The following is a 19,949-nucleotide window of genomic DNA, read 5'->3' on the forward strand; positions in this document are numbered from 1 at the left end:
AAAACTGTCATAAACCAAATTTCCATGCTCAAATTACATTACATTTGAGATACTACAACAATCCCAATGCTAACTGTGACATAGCATGTCATTACATGCATTATTCAGTCATAGAAGGGACTATAGGGGTGTTGTTTTGTGTCTACAGGGCTCTAATGTTAAACTGTCATAAACCAAATTTCTATGCTCAAATTAAACTACATTTGAGATACTAGAACAATCTCAATGCTAACTGTGACACAGCATGTCATTACGTGCATCATTCAGTAGTAGAGGGGACTAAAGGGGTGTTGTTTCATGTCTACAGGGCTCTAATAATGTTAAAACTGTCATAAACCAAATTCTATGCTCAAATTACATTACATTTGAGATACTACAACAATCCCAATGCTAACTGTGACATAGCATGTCATTACATGCATTATTCATTAGTAGGAGGAACTATAGGGGTGTTGTTTCATGTCTACAGGGCTCTAATAATGTTAAAAACTGTCATAAACCAAATTTCTACGCTCAAATTACATTACATAACGATGCTAAAATCAAGGCCCCTTCCGTATTTCTATGATCAATCGTGATTATCAGTAAGAACCCGCCAGGAGGTCTTGGCGTTCGTTCATTCCGCGACTTGGCTGGATCGTGCCGACCTCTTCCAATCGTACCAAAAAGGAGGGGGCGTGTCGCAGCACGAACACAAGCCAAGCCTGCAGGACTTTCTGTGTGAAGTGGGCCCAAGCACGGTATGAGCGGAACTGCGGAAGTACGCCCTAATACTCAGTTCTCCGTCACCACGAGAAAGTCAAATGGATTTATGCTTTGACCGACGTCACGTCGGTTTAAGCATACAGAATTTCATTTATTTTTGGGGTTTTTTATGAAAGAAGTTTGGTGCTGAAATTGAGGGTGGGGGTAAATTTGCATGGTGTCGTTCCCCGCAGCCTTTAAAGAGATTTGCGCTGGCAGCAAAAGCCTTTCAAGACCACTGCATTGGCCCTGCCAGCCTTTCATGGCACCTCCCCTCCACATTCAGAGGCAAGAACCGAGCCAGCCAAATGGGTGGTGGTGTTGGGGTGGGGGGGGGGGTACATTTCTATAGCCAGGCGTCATCTGAAGCTACATCTTTCCAGTCTAGTCGCCCACTTCTACCATTAGCTTTATCTGTCACAATTCAAAGCCCCGCAGCCCCAATCCCTGACACTTCTTCCAAAAAGATTTTGCCGGGCTTGTCCTTCCCTTTATGTCCCCGACTCTCCTCTGGGAAAACACAGAAGAAGAAAAAGGTTGGAGGGGAGGGGGATGGGGGGGGGAGGGCGCTGATCGCTGACACAGCCCGCCGAGATAGCCCCGTCTTGTTGGCGAGGCGCGTAAAGAAAAATGGAAGATGCTGAGATGGGGATGAGGGATGAGGGGCGCGGGAGCGAGGACGGGATGCTGGGCTAAGCTTGTCGAGGATTACCGCCTAAAATCTTCTGCAACTTCATTTTATATTTCTTCTTATCTTTGACGCTATAGCGGGCGGAGATAAAAAATAAAAAATAAAAGTCAAAAGAAAACAGGCGAGGGAAGGACAGGGGGAAGGTGTTGGTAGGTTAGCAGGAGTCTGCACCAACGACGGCGGCTGGAGGCTGATAAGCAAGCAAACAACAAACATGGCTGACATTCATTAACTGCAAAACCCACGTAAGTTGACTGTGCTTTTGTATTTTTGAAGGTACCAAAATAGCAACAGGTCGCCCCCCACCCGCCACCACCATCACAGCCGACTTGACTGTGTTGTCAGGGAAACAATTAACAAGATGGAGGCTATCAGTTTCGTGCTGGCTCTAGCCAAAACTGTGGATTACAAAACCAGCATGGATGCTCATTGGATGCTCGCCTATCCCAGCTGTCTTTGGGCGAAACGTGGGGTACACCCTGGACTGGTGGCCAGCCAATCACCAGGCACATATAGACAAAAACAACCATTCTTCGGGCGAGCCAGCCAAACAAAGGGCACATATAGACAACCATTCTCCGGGCGAGACACCCAATCACAGGGCACATATAGACAAAAACAACCATTCTTCGGGCGAGCCAGCCAATCACAGGGCACGTATAGACAAAACCATTTTTCGGGCGAGCCAGCCAATCACAGGGCACATACAGACAACCTTTTTTTCGGGCGAGCCAGCCAATCACAAAGCACATATAGACAAACAACCATTCTTCGGGTGAGCCAGCCAATCACAAAGCACGTATAGACAGCCATTTTTCGGGCGAGCCAGCCAATCACAGGGCACATATAGACAACCATTCTTCGGGCGAGACACCCAATCACAGGGCACGTATAGACAAAAACAACCATTCTTCGGGCGAGCCAGCCAATCACCAGGCACATATAGACAAAAACAACCATTCTTCGGGTGAGCCAGCCAATCACAGGGCACATATAGACAGCCATTTTTCGGGCGAGCCAGCCAATCACAGGGCACATAGACAAAAACAACCATTCTTCGGGTGAGCCAGCCAATCACAGGGCACATATCGACAAACAGCCATTCTTCGGACGAGCCAGCCAATCACAGTGCACATATAGACAAACAACCATTCACACTCACATTCATACCTATGGACTACTTGGATTCGCTAATTAACCTAGCATGTTTTTGGAATGTGGGAGGAAACCGGAGTACCTGGAGAAAACCCACGCATGCACGGGGAGAACATGCAAACTCGAGGGTGGAATTGAACTAGGGTCTCCGAGCTGTGAGGCCTGCGCGCTAACCACTCAACCTCCGTGCAACCACAAACCTATTAATCACACGATAAAGGAAATTTTGACAGCATTCATGGCATATTTTGACAATTGAACGTTTTTAGGCGGTTAGCATGTTGGTTTGAGTGGAGTTTGTATGATCTCCCCATGCGTGGGTTTCTCCACATTGTAAAAACATGCTAGGTTAGTTGGCCATTAGGTATGAATGAGTCCGTGAACGGTCGTCAACTCATGCCCATGCTAGCCATGTTAGTCACGTGCATGTAGACTAAAAAACCTTTCATAGTAAAAAAAAAAAATGCCATTATCAATAAAGTGCACTCTATCGTGGTGCTCTACATCCCATCATCAGCACAAAAGCAGACTCCGGCTTGAAGACTTGTTCCAGGATAAGCAACAAGCTCCATGACAAATGCTTGACACCAGGCTCCACGACAGACCAGAGTGCCCGAGCAGAATTGGTCCAAATGTCAACGGACTATTGAGCTATTGAGTTCACCCGGCTCCAACGTTCAATAAAAATGGGTCGATATGACGCAGCAACACTCAACTTGACAAATGAATTCTCCCTTTTTTTTTTGTCGCCATCTCTTAGCAACACGAGTGATGAGCACTGAAGGAAGGACGTCTGGTTTTGTACGAATTTCAAGAGATTTGTGAGAGCGTCGACAAGCGGAGACATTCCATTCACAAGAAGTCTGCTCTTCCCGGCGTTTCAACGTATTCATGCGGCAGCCTCGGCCCGGCCTGAATCCGTCGTAGCCTCGGCGCACATAGAATAGCGCCGACAATGACAGTGGAGTCAAATGAGTTGAAAACCAAGAGTGACCTAGTGTAAGCCGTGCGGTGCAGTGCGTAAGCATTATCCCCTTCGCCCTAATTGACGTGGAAGAGTACTGCAGTGCCCTTCAGGTAGAGAAGGGGGATGGAGAGAGGGGTGGAAAAAAAAAAAAAAAACAAGGCTGAGAGGATTCGGCCGGTCCCAGAGCGGCGAGTGCCTGCGTCTTTCAACCGTTCGCAGACTAGCCTCTCCTCGGGAGTGGACAAGTTGCAATTCCAACACACACACACACACACACACACACACACACACTCTATAAGCACAAGGTCATCCTCGTAAACGAGCCGAGGGCAATAAAGCGGTAAGCGGGTTTCTCTTGCCGTCCTCTCATCTCGCCATCTCCATTCAAGACCATCCATCTCGCCGCTGGCTGTGCTGGCATGAATGCATTTACGCGGGGCGCCCCGGTCATGCCTGCAGGGTGTATAATTGATGTTTTTCAAGGGGGCTAGCCGCGTCCGCAATGACGCACAAATAAATTCACAAAAACTTGGATTAAAAAAAAACTTTCCGATCACAGCAATCAGAAGTCTCTAAATCTGTAACGCTTGTGTAGAAAAACAGGCGAATGCGTAACATTACGACGCACGTCACTTCCTGTCTGAGCCTCGTCGGTGGAACCCAATATTGAGCAGAAAATCATATTAGTAGATTTACCTTACCTTACGTCCACTGCCGGAGAGAAATAAGAAGGCGGGGCGCTATGCCGGTCCTTAACTGTCATTTATGAACCTTAGCATGCTAGCGTCCCAACTAACAAGTGTGGTTTTAAATAAAAGATGTCTCTCCAATTATTTTATTTTTTTTTGCTTTGAACTGCGAGCTAAAATTTGGGTTACGAGTTGCTAGGTACCGGCAGGCATAGCCGAGGACAGCTGCTTGGGGGCTTGTGTCAATGTGATCATGGCTGAAGACGATTAGCAGTGCACTAGCAAGTCGCTGGGAAAAAGGTTTGCATATACCTTACAGCCATGGAATTGACCGTATTTGTCACGAATACGGAGACACCATCCACCAGTAGGAGCCTGCACTTTGTACTTCAGAGAGTACCATGCACCGTACAAATATACATATCAAGCCCTCTCAAGGTCATCAAATCTGACCTTCGGGAATTCGGAACCAATTATAAGGTGAATGAAAAAGGGGGAAAATACAGTGCAGCTTGGGACAAAGTTGCAAGATGCATTCAAGGACCGTCAAACAAAGTGGGACAAGTCGCTGCTCGCATTAAACATGTAATAACTGTGGGATTTCTGACTTTTTATTATTTTTGGAATAAAATAATGACCCGTATTTCAAACATTTATATCCCTTTACATCAGGGGTCTCAAACTCAATTTACTTGGGGGGCAACTGGAGCTAGGGTCTGGGTGAGACTGGGCCGCATCAGGTTTTCCAAAAAAAAAAAAAAACGCATTTATTAAAAACAAAAATTTTTTAAAAACTTTGCTTTGGTTCCAATTTTCTACAAGAAAAGCTCTGATAAAACATTCCACTGTTCTCAAATATCTTATCTTTTTATTTTTCTACACAAAATAAGATGAAAAGTAAATAAATCAAAAATAATTAGTAATAAATAAATATAATAATAATAATAAAACGGCAAATAATAAAAACTTAAGAAACCACATATAGTTGGTGGGTAGACTAATTATTTTTTTCAGATTAAAATGAATTATTAGAGCCCTGTAGACATGACAAAACATGACTATAGTCACATTTATACTCTTTTTATTTACAACATATTGCGCAACTGCAGGGTCTTGAGACACATGCTAACTCGCAAACTAGAGAGCTAGCGACCTAAACAGCAGCCTTCAAGTTATTTCCTTTAAACTTAAGCCAAAAACTTACCACTTCCACATGGATAGGGAGGATAACTATTAACAGTTATTTAACCTTTAACATGAACATTAATCAAACAATCATTTTTTCTGGGTACATGATACCATACAGCATCCATATCAAACTAACATTAAACTGTCATATCAAGACGGGGGCCTCAAACTAGTGTCCTGCGTGCCACATTTGGCCCGCGGGCCGCGTGTTTGAGGCCCCTGCTTTACATAAAATTTTATATAGTTATTGTTGTTGCATATCAAATTATCTGATTGATTCAGTTAATTATGGACAACAATGCGATTGAATATTTTTGATGATTGACAGCTCTAATGATAATATGAATATATCAAATATATAAAAAGAGTATTCAGGTCAACACGGCGTTTCCTCAGTTGCAGTTTTTCTGCTTTGTTATCTTGCTCGTCTTCCAGCAGGAGCATTTTTCATGTGTTGGGGACGACCATTGCCTCAGTAGTGGGTGGAATGATAAATGGCTCATAAAGCGGCAACGACAACATCACAAACTGGGTTGAACACAAATATGATTAAAGAAAGATTAACAATACGGGCTGTAATTAATCTCCCGCAGGCGGTTTATAGATATTTCATGTTAAAAGCAGGCCTTTATATGCTAGTTTGAAGCTTTACACACTTGTGGCGTCCAAACTGGTCAAGCTGTTCAGTCGACGCCACGTTTATAAAACGTACGAGGGGCCATAAAACGGGAAGAATCTATGATGTGAGGCTGCTGTCGGCACCGCCGGTTTGTTTAACTACAGTGTGTGTGTGGTGGGTGGGTGATGGTGGGGGGCACCCATGGGGCCGTTCACTGCCCTCCCCACCGCACCCGTCTTGTTTCAGTGGGCAGGAAACCACAGCATGCATTATTCAGCATCTTTCTCAGATACACATATGAAAGCAGGAAGTGAACGAAAAATATATATTTTTTTTTAAAAAAGTAAAAAATTAAACTATATTAGGAAAGCAAGAAGTGAACAAAAAATAATTGTTATTTTTAAAAAGTAAAAAAAATGTAACTATATTAGGAAAGCAGGAAGTGAACGAAAAAAAATATATATATTTTTTAAAGTAAAAAATAAAAAAATAAGCTATATTAGGAAAGCAGGAAGTGAATGAAAAATAAATTTACAAAAAAAGTAAAAAATACAAAAAAATCAATTAACTATATTAGGAAAGCAGGAAGTGAACAAATATAGCAGTTACTGATTGTAAAAGTACCAGATGGAGGGGTAGGATTTAATAAGCTTTGTTTCTTCCTACTCCTTCCTTCAAATGAAATTAAACCATTACCATTACCGTTAACACTCGTGAGGATAAGCGGCATAGAAAACAAATGGACGGACGTCATTAGGAAACGCCATTATCGGCCTCACGCCAGGATAATTCAAGCGCCATTGGAAGTCGATGCGAGTGCACGGGAGCTGGAGAGAAATCGGATGCCGTCCCGCTGATCCGCAAAAAGGCAAAATAGGAGATTTATTGGTACCACGCTGGACTTGGGTACGACTCCCGCTCACGCATGAGTACGCATTCTTGTGTATGCGTGTCTGTTGTATTACTGCTGTGTTACTGCAGTTTCCCTGACCTTGCCGATCATTTCAAGTCGTACGTCGATTGATTGTGAGGTCTGATTGTTTCAAGGAGGCATTTTTGGGATCCAAATGTATTCATTCGTCCGAATTCTTTAGTCAAGTGGCCTCAGCAACTAACTGGAACTATGTTCCTCATCACTGAACTCCCACCAGAAGTGAGTTCCCGGGACAGAGTGGGCTAAGTAAACAGAATAAACTGCTAATATTAAGGAGGGGGACACAGTCTCGAGACTGTGACCAACCCTGGTCTCGAGACTGGAGGCAGAGGTAAACCAAAGGAAGACTACGGACTGGACTAGACGACAGTTCCAGCATTGATCTTAAAGGTGCAGAGATGCAACCTGACGGGGGGGGATCCCAGCAGTGCCCCCCCCCGCCATCAATCAGTACATGTCTGAATGTGAAGTTCTTCATCATGGAAGAACTTTGTCTGTGGCAGACAAGAGAAATTAAACTGAAGTCGTAACAAAGACAGCGACGGGAACGTCTGGAATTGTTGGGGGGAGGAGGGGGGGATGTTATTTTCCAAACCTGTGTGTAGCCGACTCACGCTGAGAAAACAAGAAACAACAACAACACATCACAGAGAGAAAGGAGGGGCGAGGGAAGAGAAAGACCAAAGTGGAGAACCTGAAAGGAATCTACGGTAACAGGGAATTTGGCTGAAGGTCTAAGGAACCTAAACTAAACTGTGGTCTTCTTTCGTGGTTGTCGGGATTAAAAAAAAATGAAAAAGGCCGGCTGGACTCTACACGTAAAATCAAAAAATGAGAGCAGGAAATGAGTCAATTGGAGCGCCGAGCAAGATCCCGGAAGGTGAGTACCCAACACGTAAACAGAGCGTTCATCACGTCGGGGAAAGGCTGCACAGCCACCAAAAATATTTGATGAACGCTAAAATCAACGTGCCCCAAATCAAACGCCATTCATGTGAAGCCGCCGCAATCAAACGCTTTTCAGAGATGAAGCTCATGACATCAAACACACACATACACACACACACACACACACACACACACACACCTCCAGAAGTGTGTGACAGTTCCCTTGCTCTGCAGGGACCAAAGGATGGATCAAGGGCATGGACCAGTTCTTCCTCTGCTACACCCGTCCTACATTTAGATATTTCATGCAGTAGACTTTACTGGGCTCTCATTAGCGGATCATCTCTACGTTAGTCTTCCCACGTTAGCGACGGGATGCAAGTACGAGTGGGTGGGCGGCCGTCTTATTTGGGCAACCTTCCATTTTGGTCAGCCTGCATCACCTTGTAGAATTTGAAGAAGGTCCAACATGACATATATAAATTATATTGGTATATATTTGTATACTTCTGTCCTAGTGGTGTACTGGAAGGGTGTTAGCCGTCCCGTTGGTATTTCGAGTGCACCTATTAAGCGCTACTGGGAACGTGTCGCTGTAGCTTTAATACCTACTAGTCAGCGGGCCCGCCTAGCCGCTTTCAGTGGGTGTTTGGAGGGTCCGATATTCGTCCGAATACAGGCGTCAAACTCAAGATTCAGTCCGCCATAAACATTTTATGGGACCCGCAAAAGTCTGGAAATAATGCACATCCAAAAAACACCTACTAATAAATATTTGTTTTATCTTATTTGATTAACTTTGTCTAAAACTAACTTTGGTATATTTACATCATATTTATTTCGTATTATTCATTAGCCACGTTTACATGAGCAGTTTTTCTCTTTTCGAATGACCTTTCCGAAAGCAATGGTATACATGGAAAGGAATATTCCAATCGCGCGTCTACATGCGGCGCTATAATCAACCAGAATAGTCAATGGGGCATTCGCAGTAAAACGTAAACATCAACATCACGTGATACCGACTTTGAGTTTTTCTTCCACTTGTTGGAATAACTCCGTAATCCCAGTTTTTCCCTTCGTCCAGACTTGAAATTTAGTTTGAATCAAAAACAAACTTTTCTTAGCAGTCTAGTGCCGATTGCTCGCCTCCATTTTTTTTAAATCCAAGAACGTCTGGAGCTGCGTGTTACGTCATATCTCAGCATTCGCTGAAAGAACGCACCCGGGAACAGGAAAAGTTCAATCCTGCTAATATTTTATACTTAAACTCGGGACATGTTTTATATAGATATGTATTTTCTTTTTTAATAAAACTGGACTTGTGAATGGCGTATAGAAGGGTTTAGATTCTGTTCCACAGATGGCGCTAATGTACACGAAAGCTGCTTGCCAACCGCTAATAAACCATAGAAGAAGAAAAAAACCACAAAGAAGAACGCAGTCTGACAACTTTCCGATTGAGCGGGTACAAGATACCTCAATCGGATTGGGGAAAGAAATATTCCACACCTGGGAATCCAATTATATATTCATTGGGATTGGCACTTTTCTTTCGGAATGACATGTATAAAAAGGTTACATTCTTTCTGTTTGAGCAAATAACCCGAATGGAATTGGAATATTTGGGTCCATGTATACGTGGCTATTGATATGTAATATTTACATATATATAGGTATATACACTGGGTGGGCCATAATGTACTGTACATTCTTACATAGTATGTTTCAGAACAGGGAACCGTTGAAAGACGCATACCTAAAAATGTATTTCCATGAGACACATGGAAACCCGTCTATGATGTTATCAGCGGCAGACTGTCATTTGTTGCAGACTCACACAGTTGGGTCACAAGTGTCTGCTTTTCAAAATAAGACAGCATGGAGCCACAGGAAGTTGCAAGTAGAAATACTGAATTGAAAACGAGGCAAAGCAAGGTGGCGGGGATGGACAATGTACGTTTAGATTTCCCAATTTTTATGCATTCCCAGTGTTTACAATAGTGACGTTAGAACAGGTTTTTATTGACATGTGAGTCTTCCTGGAACTGGTTGTTTGGATTCATGTCAGCTATTGGAGACGTGATGGCAGCCAAACCAGTTTCATTCCACATCATTGCAAGGAAAAGCATAATGGTATAGTCATTGCCACCCCCCTCCGTTCCCCCTCGCATGGACCACCCCATCTGATATTGCGGTAAACAAGGCGGCCTTGATGAACCTGTATGCACGCTCACAAAGGAAAACAGTCCCGCTTGTGCCAGGCCACATTTCCATGACAATTAAACACCAGAGGACAGGAGTGTCAGCCACCCGACACAAAAAGGCCCTTTAAAACCCGAGATAGGGATGGATGGTGTGTGTGTGTGTGTGTGTCCTGAGTAAGTGGTGGCGGGATTATAGCTAGCTCCCATGGTGGCGGCTTTGGTCCATTCACCGCTTCCTATAAAAACCATTAGCATGTGAATGAAGTCGGCACACACTGGATGGAGTTTTCTAAAGCTTGTGAATGCGCTGATCCACAAACTACCAGGTGAGCTTAGACCACACGGGGAACGCGGGTGTGTATTCTTGGGAAGGTTTTTGCTTTTGAGACGATACAATTTGTGGCCCTTGGCTATTTTTTTTTTAATTTATTTAAACACAGTAATTTTACAAGAATAAAGTCAAATATTACCAGAAAAAAGTAAGTCACTTTACGAATATATCGTAATATTGCGAAAAAATAGTCATTTTAATACCATGAAGTTGAATTAAAGAAAAAAAGATTAACAATAATATAAGAAACGAAAAAAAGTTATAATTTTCCATTTACATTTCTACAGTGGCACCGTGGAATACCAGTGTCCCAACTCTCGAATTATTTATAATAGAATTATTTATTTATAATTAACTCTTACATATACACATATATACATACATATATATACATACATACATATACATACATACATATATATATACTTAAAAAAACAAACTATTTTTTGTTCACTTCCTGCTTTCCTAATAGTTTAATTTTTATTTTTTTATTTTAAAAAATACAATTAAATTTTTGTTCACTTCCTGCTTTCCTAATATAGTTTATTTTATTTTTTTGTATTTTTTACTTTTTTTTAATTTATTTTTCCTTCACTTCCTGCTTTCCTAATATAGTTAAAAAATATATATATTTTTTCGTTCACTTCCTGCTTTCCTAATATAGTTTAATTTTTTTGTCACAGTCTTGTGTTGATAGTTTGAAATGATCCTTTAAAAAGGTACACTTATATTAATTCAGAGTTAATCGTGGAGAAAATGTTCTATGTATGCTAGCATGTCTTCCAAAGCATTTGAGCATAAAATTCATGACAGGATTTTTTTTTTATTTTAAAAAAAAAAATTCACATGACAAAACATCAGAAAAGCTGCCAGGTATGTATTTTTTTTAGTTCATATTGTTTAAGCTGTGCTTCTTATTGACTTTTATTTTGGGCCGTCTTTGTCAGGCTGAAACACGCTGGGTCCACTCTGCTCCGTTCACTTGCATGTAAACTTGATCGACACCGTAGTATTATTTTATGAAAAAGTGGTTGTTGCTTTTTAAAAATCAATACCGCTATGATTGAAAAAGAGTTCAAACCCAGCCTTGTTTAGAAATGTGCCGCTTGACTAAATTGGATTTTTTTTTGGTGTGCGCACCAAACAGGGGCGTAAAAAGGAGCCACCCCCCTGTGTTAATAAAAGTCAAACAGTCCCAACGTTATTGCACCAAAATACACTCTCGGACTGTTTTTTTTTTTTTTTTTTTTTAGAGAAAGCGTGAGAAAGTCGTAGTGAGCCGCTTACCTCTCTTTGCATCACCAGCTCTTTGGTGAACAGCATGGCCTCGTCGCTGAAAGGCTCGGCCACCTGCATCCCTCCGGGTGTGTTCCTGGAACTGCGCGGACATTCGATACCTGGGCCGCAGACGACAAACATGATTGCGGGGGTTAGGTTTTCAAACGGAGAAAATGCCTCTTCAAATGGACTTTTTTTTTACCCCGTGAAAGGCTTTTCAAAAGGGGAGATTACATTTCAACTTTCATTGACGTCAAACATCCATTTGCTCCCCCCCCGGTGACAGGTCGGGGCTCTTCTGTTGCTCCGAGGCGCCATCGACTGCAGCGAACATGATGATGAGCGTGACTTTAAAGAGGATACTTGACCACTCTGAAGGAGCAGTGTGGGCCTTTGCGGGGCCGTGTATCCTATTAAAGACTAACACAAATAAAAATCATAATACAAGGTCTCGCAACTCTTCAATTACTTTCGAGGAGGTCTGTTAATCTCGGCATAGAAATGGCGTGTACATCGGCATCAGTTCTCCTGCCCGTGTGGATATCAGCGCGTCATCAAACTGAAGCGTCCTCCACAGGCGTCAGTATGTCTGCAGCATGGAATTACAGTAAGCATGTTCGTGATCGGACCAGGGTTCAATTCCACCCTCGGCCATGTCTGTGTGGAGTTTGGAGAAAATGAATGAATGAGTTCTCCTATTTTGTGTGGAAGTGGTAACTTTTTGGCTTCTTATTTTGTCTTTCTCCACCCTCGGCCATCTCTGTGTGGAGTTTGCATGTTCTCCCCGTGCATGCGTGGGTTTTCTCCGGGTACTCTGGTTTCCTCCCACATTCCAAAAACATGCTAGGTTAATTAGCCACTCCAAATTGTCCATAGGTATGAATGTGAGTGTGAATGGTTGTTTGTCCATATGTGCCCTGTGATTGGCTGGCTGGCTGGCCACCAGTCCAGGGTGGGCCCCGCCTCTCGACCCTCGTGAGGAAAAAGCGGTAGAAAATGAATGAATGTTCGTGATCGTGAATTAATCAAAGCAACCACCATGGTTTGGATGTTTTAAAGACAAAATGTCTCCAGCAGCAAAATGACGTCAAATCGGGCATCGTTACAACAGCTTCGTGGATATTGATCTGAAACACATAAGTGAATCTGAGGCTTCGCTTTCTTTCATCTTTTGGACTCAAAATGATAGAAAAACAAACCTCTCCCCAGGAACAATAAACACTTTTTAGTGGAGGTTATTCAGCATTTTCAAAACCATGCAACTTCTTCACAGAACACAGATCGATATTCCTCTTTTTGTCCTTCCAAATGTTTGCTATCTTCTCATTTGCTTTGTTGAAGTGAAATCTCGCCAGGCCCGACCATGCCGTCACTTATGTAATTAACAAGGCGGTCGCAGCAGGCGGCCAAAAGCTGTGTGAAGCAGCAGCCAACTTCACCAGCCGCCATTTGCTTGCCTTTTTTACGTTCCTTCACTAACTGCTTGTACCTAATGGGGAGGGAGCATGAGGGGCCATGGCTGATATTGAATTCATGGCTGAAGAAAAAAAAAAAGGCTCTCCTCTCATACAGTGTGGAAGTGGTACTTTTTTGGCTTTTTTGTTTTCCTTCCGCACTCACTTTGAAGCACTTACAGAATATGGAGAGGCTAACAAGTTAGCTTGGTAGCTTGCTATTCCTAAGCGGCAATCGTCTGTTATTTCCCTGCAGTGACCTCGTCGCCTCTGCAATGTGTTGTAAACAAATGAGTAAAAGTGACTGTAGGGGTGTTATTTTATGCCCATAGGGCTCTAATATTTTAATTCATTCATTTTCTACCGCTTATCCTCACGAGGGTTGCGGGGGGTGCTGGAGCCTATCCCAACTGTCTTCGGGCGAGAGGTGAGGCCAGCCAATCACAGGGCACATATAGACAAACCACCATTCACACTCTCATTCATACCTATGGACAATTTGGAGTGGCTAATTAACCTAGCATGTGTTTTTGGAATGTGGGAGGAAACCGGAGTACCCGGAGAAAACCCACACATGCACGGGGAGAACATGCAAACGCCACACAGAGATGACAGAGGGTGGAATTGAATCCTGGTCATCTAGCTGTGAGGTCTGCTCGCTAACCACTGGACCACTGTGCAGCCCGCCCTAATAATTTAAAAAACTATTTAGAAAGCACGGGGAGAACATGCAAACTCCACACAGAGATGACCGAGGGTGGAATTGAATCCTGGTCTTCCAGCTGTGAGGTCTGCTTGCTAACCACTTGAACACCGTGTAGCCCGCTCTAATCATTTTAAAATCTGTATTTAGAAAGTCAAACAAGTTTTCCATGTTCCAGCTGGGAAAATGTTCGGTTTATTAATACTTAATCCGACTTTGCAGAAATTCACTTAACGCGGTCGGGTTTGGATTTAATCAAGGAGGAACGACTACGTGCCATTTTCTCCAGAAGGGAAGGCAGCGAGGTTCCCAAGGTTGGTAAAGTGGGTCTTTGTTGTGGATTGAGGAGTTAATTGTGAGATTCCCCAGTGGTGTTGTGATTGCATAACCCCACCTGTCACCGAGAAGAACATCTGGCTCCAAGTACAGCTGATTCATCTTGCGAGACCCCCCCGAAGAGAAACAAGATGTACACTGATGGCAAGCGACACCGCAGCACGTACACAGACGCTGGTGACCATGCATGTGCCGCTCGCCATGGCGGAACCCCCCCTCCGGCGCTCGTGTCAATCTGGCATGCGGAATGTCAATCATGATGCCCGGTCTTGGGAAGACATTTCATAGAAGGGGCTACCAGAAGCCGCCCACTGCTTATTTTAATCTTTGAAGGTTGAAAACCGACGCTTGCCGTTGATTTGACACCTCCGTGTTGCCAAAATAAAAGTGTCACTCATCCTTAATCATTAAAAACAACAACAACAACAACGGCGTGCTCATTGATTAGCCTCAATAAATGCATCGCTTTTGGCGCGGCTGCAGGTATTCATTTATACTTGCAGCCGCACAATTAGCTCAGCGGGGAGTTCGCCTCGCTCTTTTTTTTTTATGTTGGCGAGTTATTAAATCTCGTTTGTGATGCGATGTTGACAGGACGCAATTAGCCGCGGTGAGGGGCGCACAAAGCTGTGATGGGGGTGCTTAAGAATCTGATTTAATAAACGCTTCCCGTTGGAAGAAAATGCAAGAGTAGAGGTCGATGAAGGGCTTCGTTTGATAGAAATGAACTATTTAAAAAAAAAAAAAAAAAAGAAGACAAATGGCACCAAGCGGCGCACCGCGGCGCAGCTTCTTGCTGATGCAGTAAATCCTTGCGTCCGAGTGATGGCTGCCTCATCTTTTCTGACAGACTGCTGCGCATCAAACCTTTTTCCCCAAGTACCCTTCACCTGCCGTCGCCTCTCGCTTGAGTGGAAAAAGCACGACGTGGAAGTTGAACAACCTTTAGCTTTCTAACTCAACGTCAGTTGCGCTTCTCTTCAGCGCACCCGGCGCTTTACATCCGCCTTCCGTGTCCTCTTCTCTGACTTTACCTTTTTCCTTTCATCGGCCCTCGCTTACTCGCTCTACCGCCCTTCCTGCGCAGTGGCCGTGCAACTCGGAATTTCTTTTCAATGTGCGAGGAGAGGAAGAAGAAAGCCGGAGAGGTGATTTGGAAATTCCCTTCAACTCCAAACGCCAACCTTCCGGCCCTCTTTGAAGCCGCCGGGCCTGGAAAAGGTGGCTTCATTTTACAGACGCTTTTGAGGTGCTCCGTCCGGGGGGAGCGGGGGGGCATGTTTTGGCATGGAGTGGGCTCGGCGTTCAATGAGGACAAAGAACAGAGAAATAAACGGGTGGCAAATCAGCTTCAAGGATGAATCGACACTAATCACCAAAAGCCGACCCTCACATGCATCCGTGGCGTCACGACCACCGACCGCCGCTCGTCTAATAGCCTCCCACGGCAACGCTCGGCCCGAATGAAAAAGTATGACTAACGCAGGACCGTGAGAATTCACGCATTTAATCTTTCCTCTTAAAGTGTTTGTCAAATATTAGCGAGCGCACTCTCGCCCTCCTCGTCGCGGAATGCTCTCGACATGTTATTGACGTCGGAAACAGAAGCAAAAATATTGAGGGAAAAAAACACACAAAATGACTGCACTCACTGACTCACTGATTCAGCGTGAGCCTGGAGTTGCTTCTCCAGAGAAGATAATAACATGGTTTGATGTGTGTGAGTGACAGGTGCCGTGTGCTTTATGGTCCATTTTGGTCAGCGGTCAGCACTACAAAGCCAGTCTTACGCTAGTAATTGGACGCCAAGAGAAATAGATGTTGTGACATCTTTAGAAGGCGCAGAAAAGACAAAGACGCGTGTTCGTGTCGAACATAAGGATTGTGGATGACGGCCAAAATGCTCCTCTAAACCCCCCCCATCCCATCCCACCGAGCATGACTCTGCACGAATCAAGCCGAACCAGCCAGAATGAAAACGTTTCCAAATTCGGGAGATGATTTGAAGTGGTTAGCGCGCAGACCTCACAGCTAGAAAACCCGAGTTCAATCCCATCCTCGGCCATCTCTGTGTGGACTTTTCTCCCACTTTCCAAAAACATGCTAGGTTAATTAGCCACTCCAAATTGTCCATAGGTATAGGTATGAATGTGAGTGTGAATGGTTGTTTGTCTATATGTGCCCTGTGATTGGCTGGCCACCAGTCCAGGGTGTACCCCGTGCCTCTCGCCCGAAGACAGCTGGGATAGGCTCCAGCACCCCCGCGTCCCTCGTGAGGATAAGTGGTAGAAAATGAATGAATTAATTATTAATCATGTGATGTTCTTTCATGGGCTGCACGGTGGTCGAGTGGTTGGTGCACAGACCTCACAGGTAGGAGACCCAGGTTCAATTCCACCCACGGCCATCTCTGTGTGGAGTTTACATGTTCTCCTCGTGTATGCGTGGGTTTTCTCCGGGTATTCCGGTTTCCTCCCACATTCCAAAAACATACTAGGTTAATTGGCGACTCCAAATTGTCCATAGGTATGAATGTGAGTGTGAATGGTTGTTTGTCTATATGTGTCCTGTGATTGGCTGGCCACCAGTCCAGGGTGCATCTCGCCCGAAGACAGCTGGGATAGGCTCCAGCACCCCCCCCACGATCCTCGGGAGGATAAGCGGTAGAAAATGAATGAATGAAATTATTAGAGCCCTGAGGGCATAAAATAACACCCCTACAGTCACTTTTACTCATTTGTATACAACACATTGCAGAGGCGACGAGGTCACTGCAGGGACATAACAGACGTTTGCAGTTAGGAATAGCAAGCTACTAAGCTAACATGTTAGCCTCTCCATATTGGAAGCTGGTGATTGGTAAAGTAGTTCTTAGGCGTAACAATGTTATTAATGTCGCTGGAGCTTGGTTAATACACATTACGTATATGGAGCATTGTTGCTGGTTTTTGGAGGCGGTTTTCCAACGAGGCTTCATAGGCAGAACAGTTGGACAACATTAGGTGCAGTCTTAGGTCTCGCTTTATCTTTTTTTTTGTAGTGTAGCTTTGCAACGCAGAGAAGAGAGTGTTGTGTGTCTGGAATATTTGTTGCTACTTGGTGGTTCAGAAAGTATAAAAAAGTATAAAAAGAGCGACGTCAACAGAGATCGTTTGTATCACTCGGTGCTAATCTTGTCTAATGTGTTTATTAAAGATAATACCTGAAAGAATTCATCTTTTCGCGGGTGTGACTTTCATTACTTAATAACCTTTGCTTTAACAAAAAATATGCAGCAACTTAGCCGGGTGTGTGTGTGTGTTAAGCAGTCTTATTAGGAGATGATGTCAAATGATCCTTAATGCCGATTCCTTATTGGCGAGGGTCTTGCCATTTCATCTTGTAGCACAAAATGTAATTAAAAAACTATCAGTGGATAGCAAAGACAATCAGAGACAAATTACAAAAGTAATTAATACAGCCAAGACACGGCCGCGCGTAATTAGGCTGCATGGCAATGTTTGTCTGATTCAAGTGGAAATGAGACGGACTGAAATGAAACGTTTATTGCGACAACAATAAAGGCGTCATCATCACCATCATCATCATCTTCAAGGCTATGGAAAGCAAAACAAACAAAAAAAAAAGTGGCCGGTGGGCCCCGCAGTTTATATTGCGACTGCAAAGTGTCAACACGTGGCGTGGTTCTGACGACTGGACGCGGTCTATATTTCACTTTATCAGTATCGTCATTGAACGCCTGCAAGGCTGTTAAAGGTCAAAAGATGGCGCTTCACACTCCCACTAATGTCACTGGCTACATGTGAAGTGACCTTTTTTCCATTCTTACCTTTATTCTAAGAAGATCAGGTTATAAGGCAGCAATAGCAATGGACTCACCGGCCAGGAGGAAGGTGATGAGGCAGGTCTCTTTGGGCATGTAGAGCTTGAGGCGGGAACCACTGAAGACGTATTCCACGATGGCTTCCGAGCGGCCGGCCCTCTGCAGGAAGGGGAGGAACTGCTTGGCTTTCTGAGTTTCCTGACGGCCGCAAAAGAGAAACGAGAGGGAGTTAGACGCTTACACAGTTGACACAGCTTGCGCGTTATTTTATTATACATCTTCCGGGAATCATTCCATGTTGAGATTTGATGATTTATTTCTTTATCAGGGGGATCACAGTCGGCGGCATCAAAAAAGCAGCCAAAAAGACCCAAGCTAGCTGGGGGGGCAACCGGGCTGCACAGGCTTCCTTCCAAGCTCCAGACATCTTTAAATCTTAGTCTGGCCTAATGAAGTCGACTTCTCAGTGACACGTCTGGAAGCTCATGCAATCCAAAGTAATCACCCACAACCGCTGCCACCGTCAGCCATCCCGCTGCCGCCTCTATCTACGTCTACGAGGGGTGACTCACTGGCCAAAATTACACGCACAGGGCTGGGGGGGAGGAGGGAAAGATGGTAAAAAATAAATAAATAAAAATGTAATTTGTGTCTACTCCAGGCCATGAGCATGTAGGTACAACACACCAGTGAGTCACAGCCCCCGTGGAGTCCTGCTTTGGTGTGCGTTCATGTGTGGGGCAGCCAAGGGAGTGGGAGCAGAGGCTGGGAGGGAAGGATGGAGTTCAAGCAAGGGAAGTCCAAACCGACAAAAACAACAACATTCCCTTGAATCATACCGTCTTGGTAGCATTGCTACAGACTTCCATCGCCCGATGCACGTGGTGCATTCAAATACTGACCCCTCCCACTCGCTGGCGAACTTTTGGGCAGTCACAGCGGGGGTATCGAGACAAAGAGTACAATAATCAACAAATCATTCATTCATTCATTTTTTACCGCTTATCCTCACGAGGGACACGGGGGTGCTGGAGCCTATCCCAGCTGTCTTCGGGCGAGAGGCGGGGTACACCCTGGACTGGTGGCCAGCCAATCATAGGCCACATATAGACAAACAACCATTCACACTCACATTCATACCTATGCTAATTAACCAAGCATGTTTTTGGAATGTGGGAGGAAACCGGAATACCCGGAGAAAACCCACGCATGCACGGGGAGAACATAGACTCCACACAGAGATGGCCGAGGGTGGAATTGAACCCTGGTCTCCTAGCTGTGAGGTCTGCACGCTAACCACTCGACCGCCGTGCAACCAAGTATGAACATCCATCCATTTTCTACCACTTATCCTCATGAGGGTTGCGGGGGTGTGCTGGAGCCTATCCCAGCTGTCTTCAGGTAAGAGGCGGGGTACACCCTGGAGTGGTGGCCAGCCAATCACAGGGCACATATAGACAAACAACCATTCACACCCACATTCATACCTATGGACAATTTGGAGTCGCTAATTAACCTAGCATGTTTTTGGAATGTGGGAGGAAACCGGAGTACCCGGAAAAAACCCACGCATGCACGGGGAGAACATGCAAACTCCACACAGAGATGGCCGAGGGTGGAATTGAACCCTGGTCTCCTAGCTGTGAGATCTCCACACCATCCACTCACACGCCGTGCAGCTCAATCAACAAATCAATCACCAAAAATAAAAACAAAGTGGATTATTGAGCTAGCCTGGATATATTGACGTGTGTATTTTCTCCGTCTCCTGACAAGAGGCTTCACTCTGTATCTGTCTCAACATCTGGGCACGTAGTGAGCCTCCCTGTCAGTCACTTCGTGCCAGTGAGGCGAGGCAGGGCGCTAGCGAGCACATAATAATCCATGTGATCCGTATCGGAATGTGTAGCATAAAACACTGATATCGGATAAATATTATCAG

General features: G+C 44.5%; 1 protein-coding gene and 1 long non-coding RNA gene across 3 annotated transcripts in view; one reads left to right on the plus strand and one right to left on the minus strand.

Annotated features, from left to right (window-relative positions):
• The window catches only part of snd1 (staphylococcal nuclease and tudor domain containing 1), a 144,138-nt gene that overhangs the window by 90,093 nt on the left and 34,096 nt on the right, over nt 1-19,949 (minus strand). The window contains exons 15-16 of the mRNA XM_058078020.2: nt 18,064-18,205; nt 11,701-11,810 (exon numbers count right to left, since the gene is read on the minus strand). Coding sequence (XP_057934003.2) covers nt 11,701-11,810; nt 18,064-18,205 — 252 coding nt within the window. The remainder of the gene's footprint in view (nt 1-11,700; nt 11,811-18,063; nt 18,206-19,949) is intronic.
• On the plus strand, nt 10,263-14,596 carry LOC144894496 (uncharacterized). Of its 2 annotated transcripts, none has more exons than XR_013625128.1 (3): nt 10,263-10,408; nt 14,071-14,162; nt 14,218-14,596. It is a non-coding gene; the product is annotated as an uncharacterized LOC144894496 (long non-coding RNA). The 2 variants fall into 2 exon arrangements; XR_013625127.1 differs by having other exon boundaries at nt 14,257-14,596.

This window comes from Doryrhamphus excisus, linkage group LG2, assembly GCF_037039965.1.
Source record: "Doryrhamphus excisus strain RoL-2023G ecotype Guam linkage group LG2, RoL_Dexc_Guam_v1.1, whole genome shotgun sequence".
In the NCBI taxonomy this organism is placed as follows: Eukaryota; Metazoa; Chordata; class Actinopteri; order Syngnathiformes; family Syngnathidae; genus Doryrhamphus; species Doryrhamphus excisus.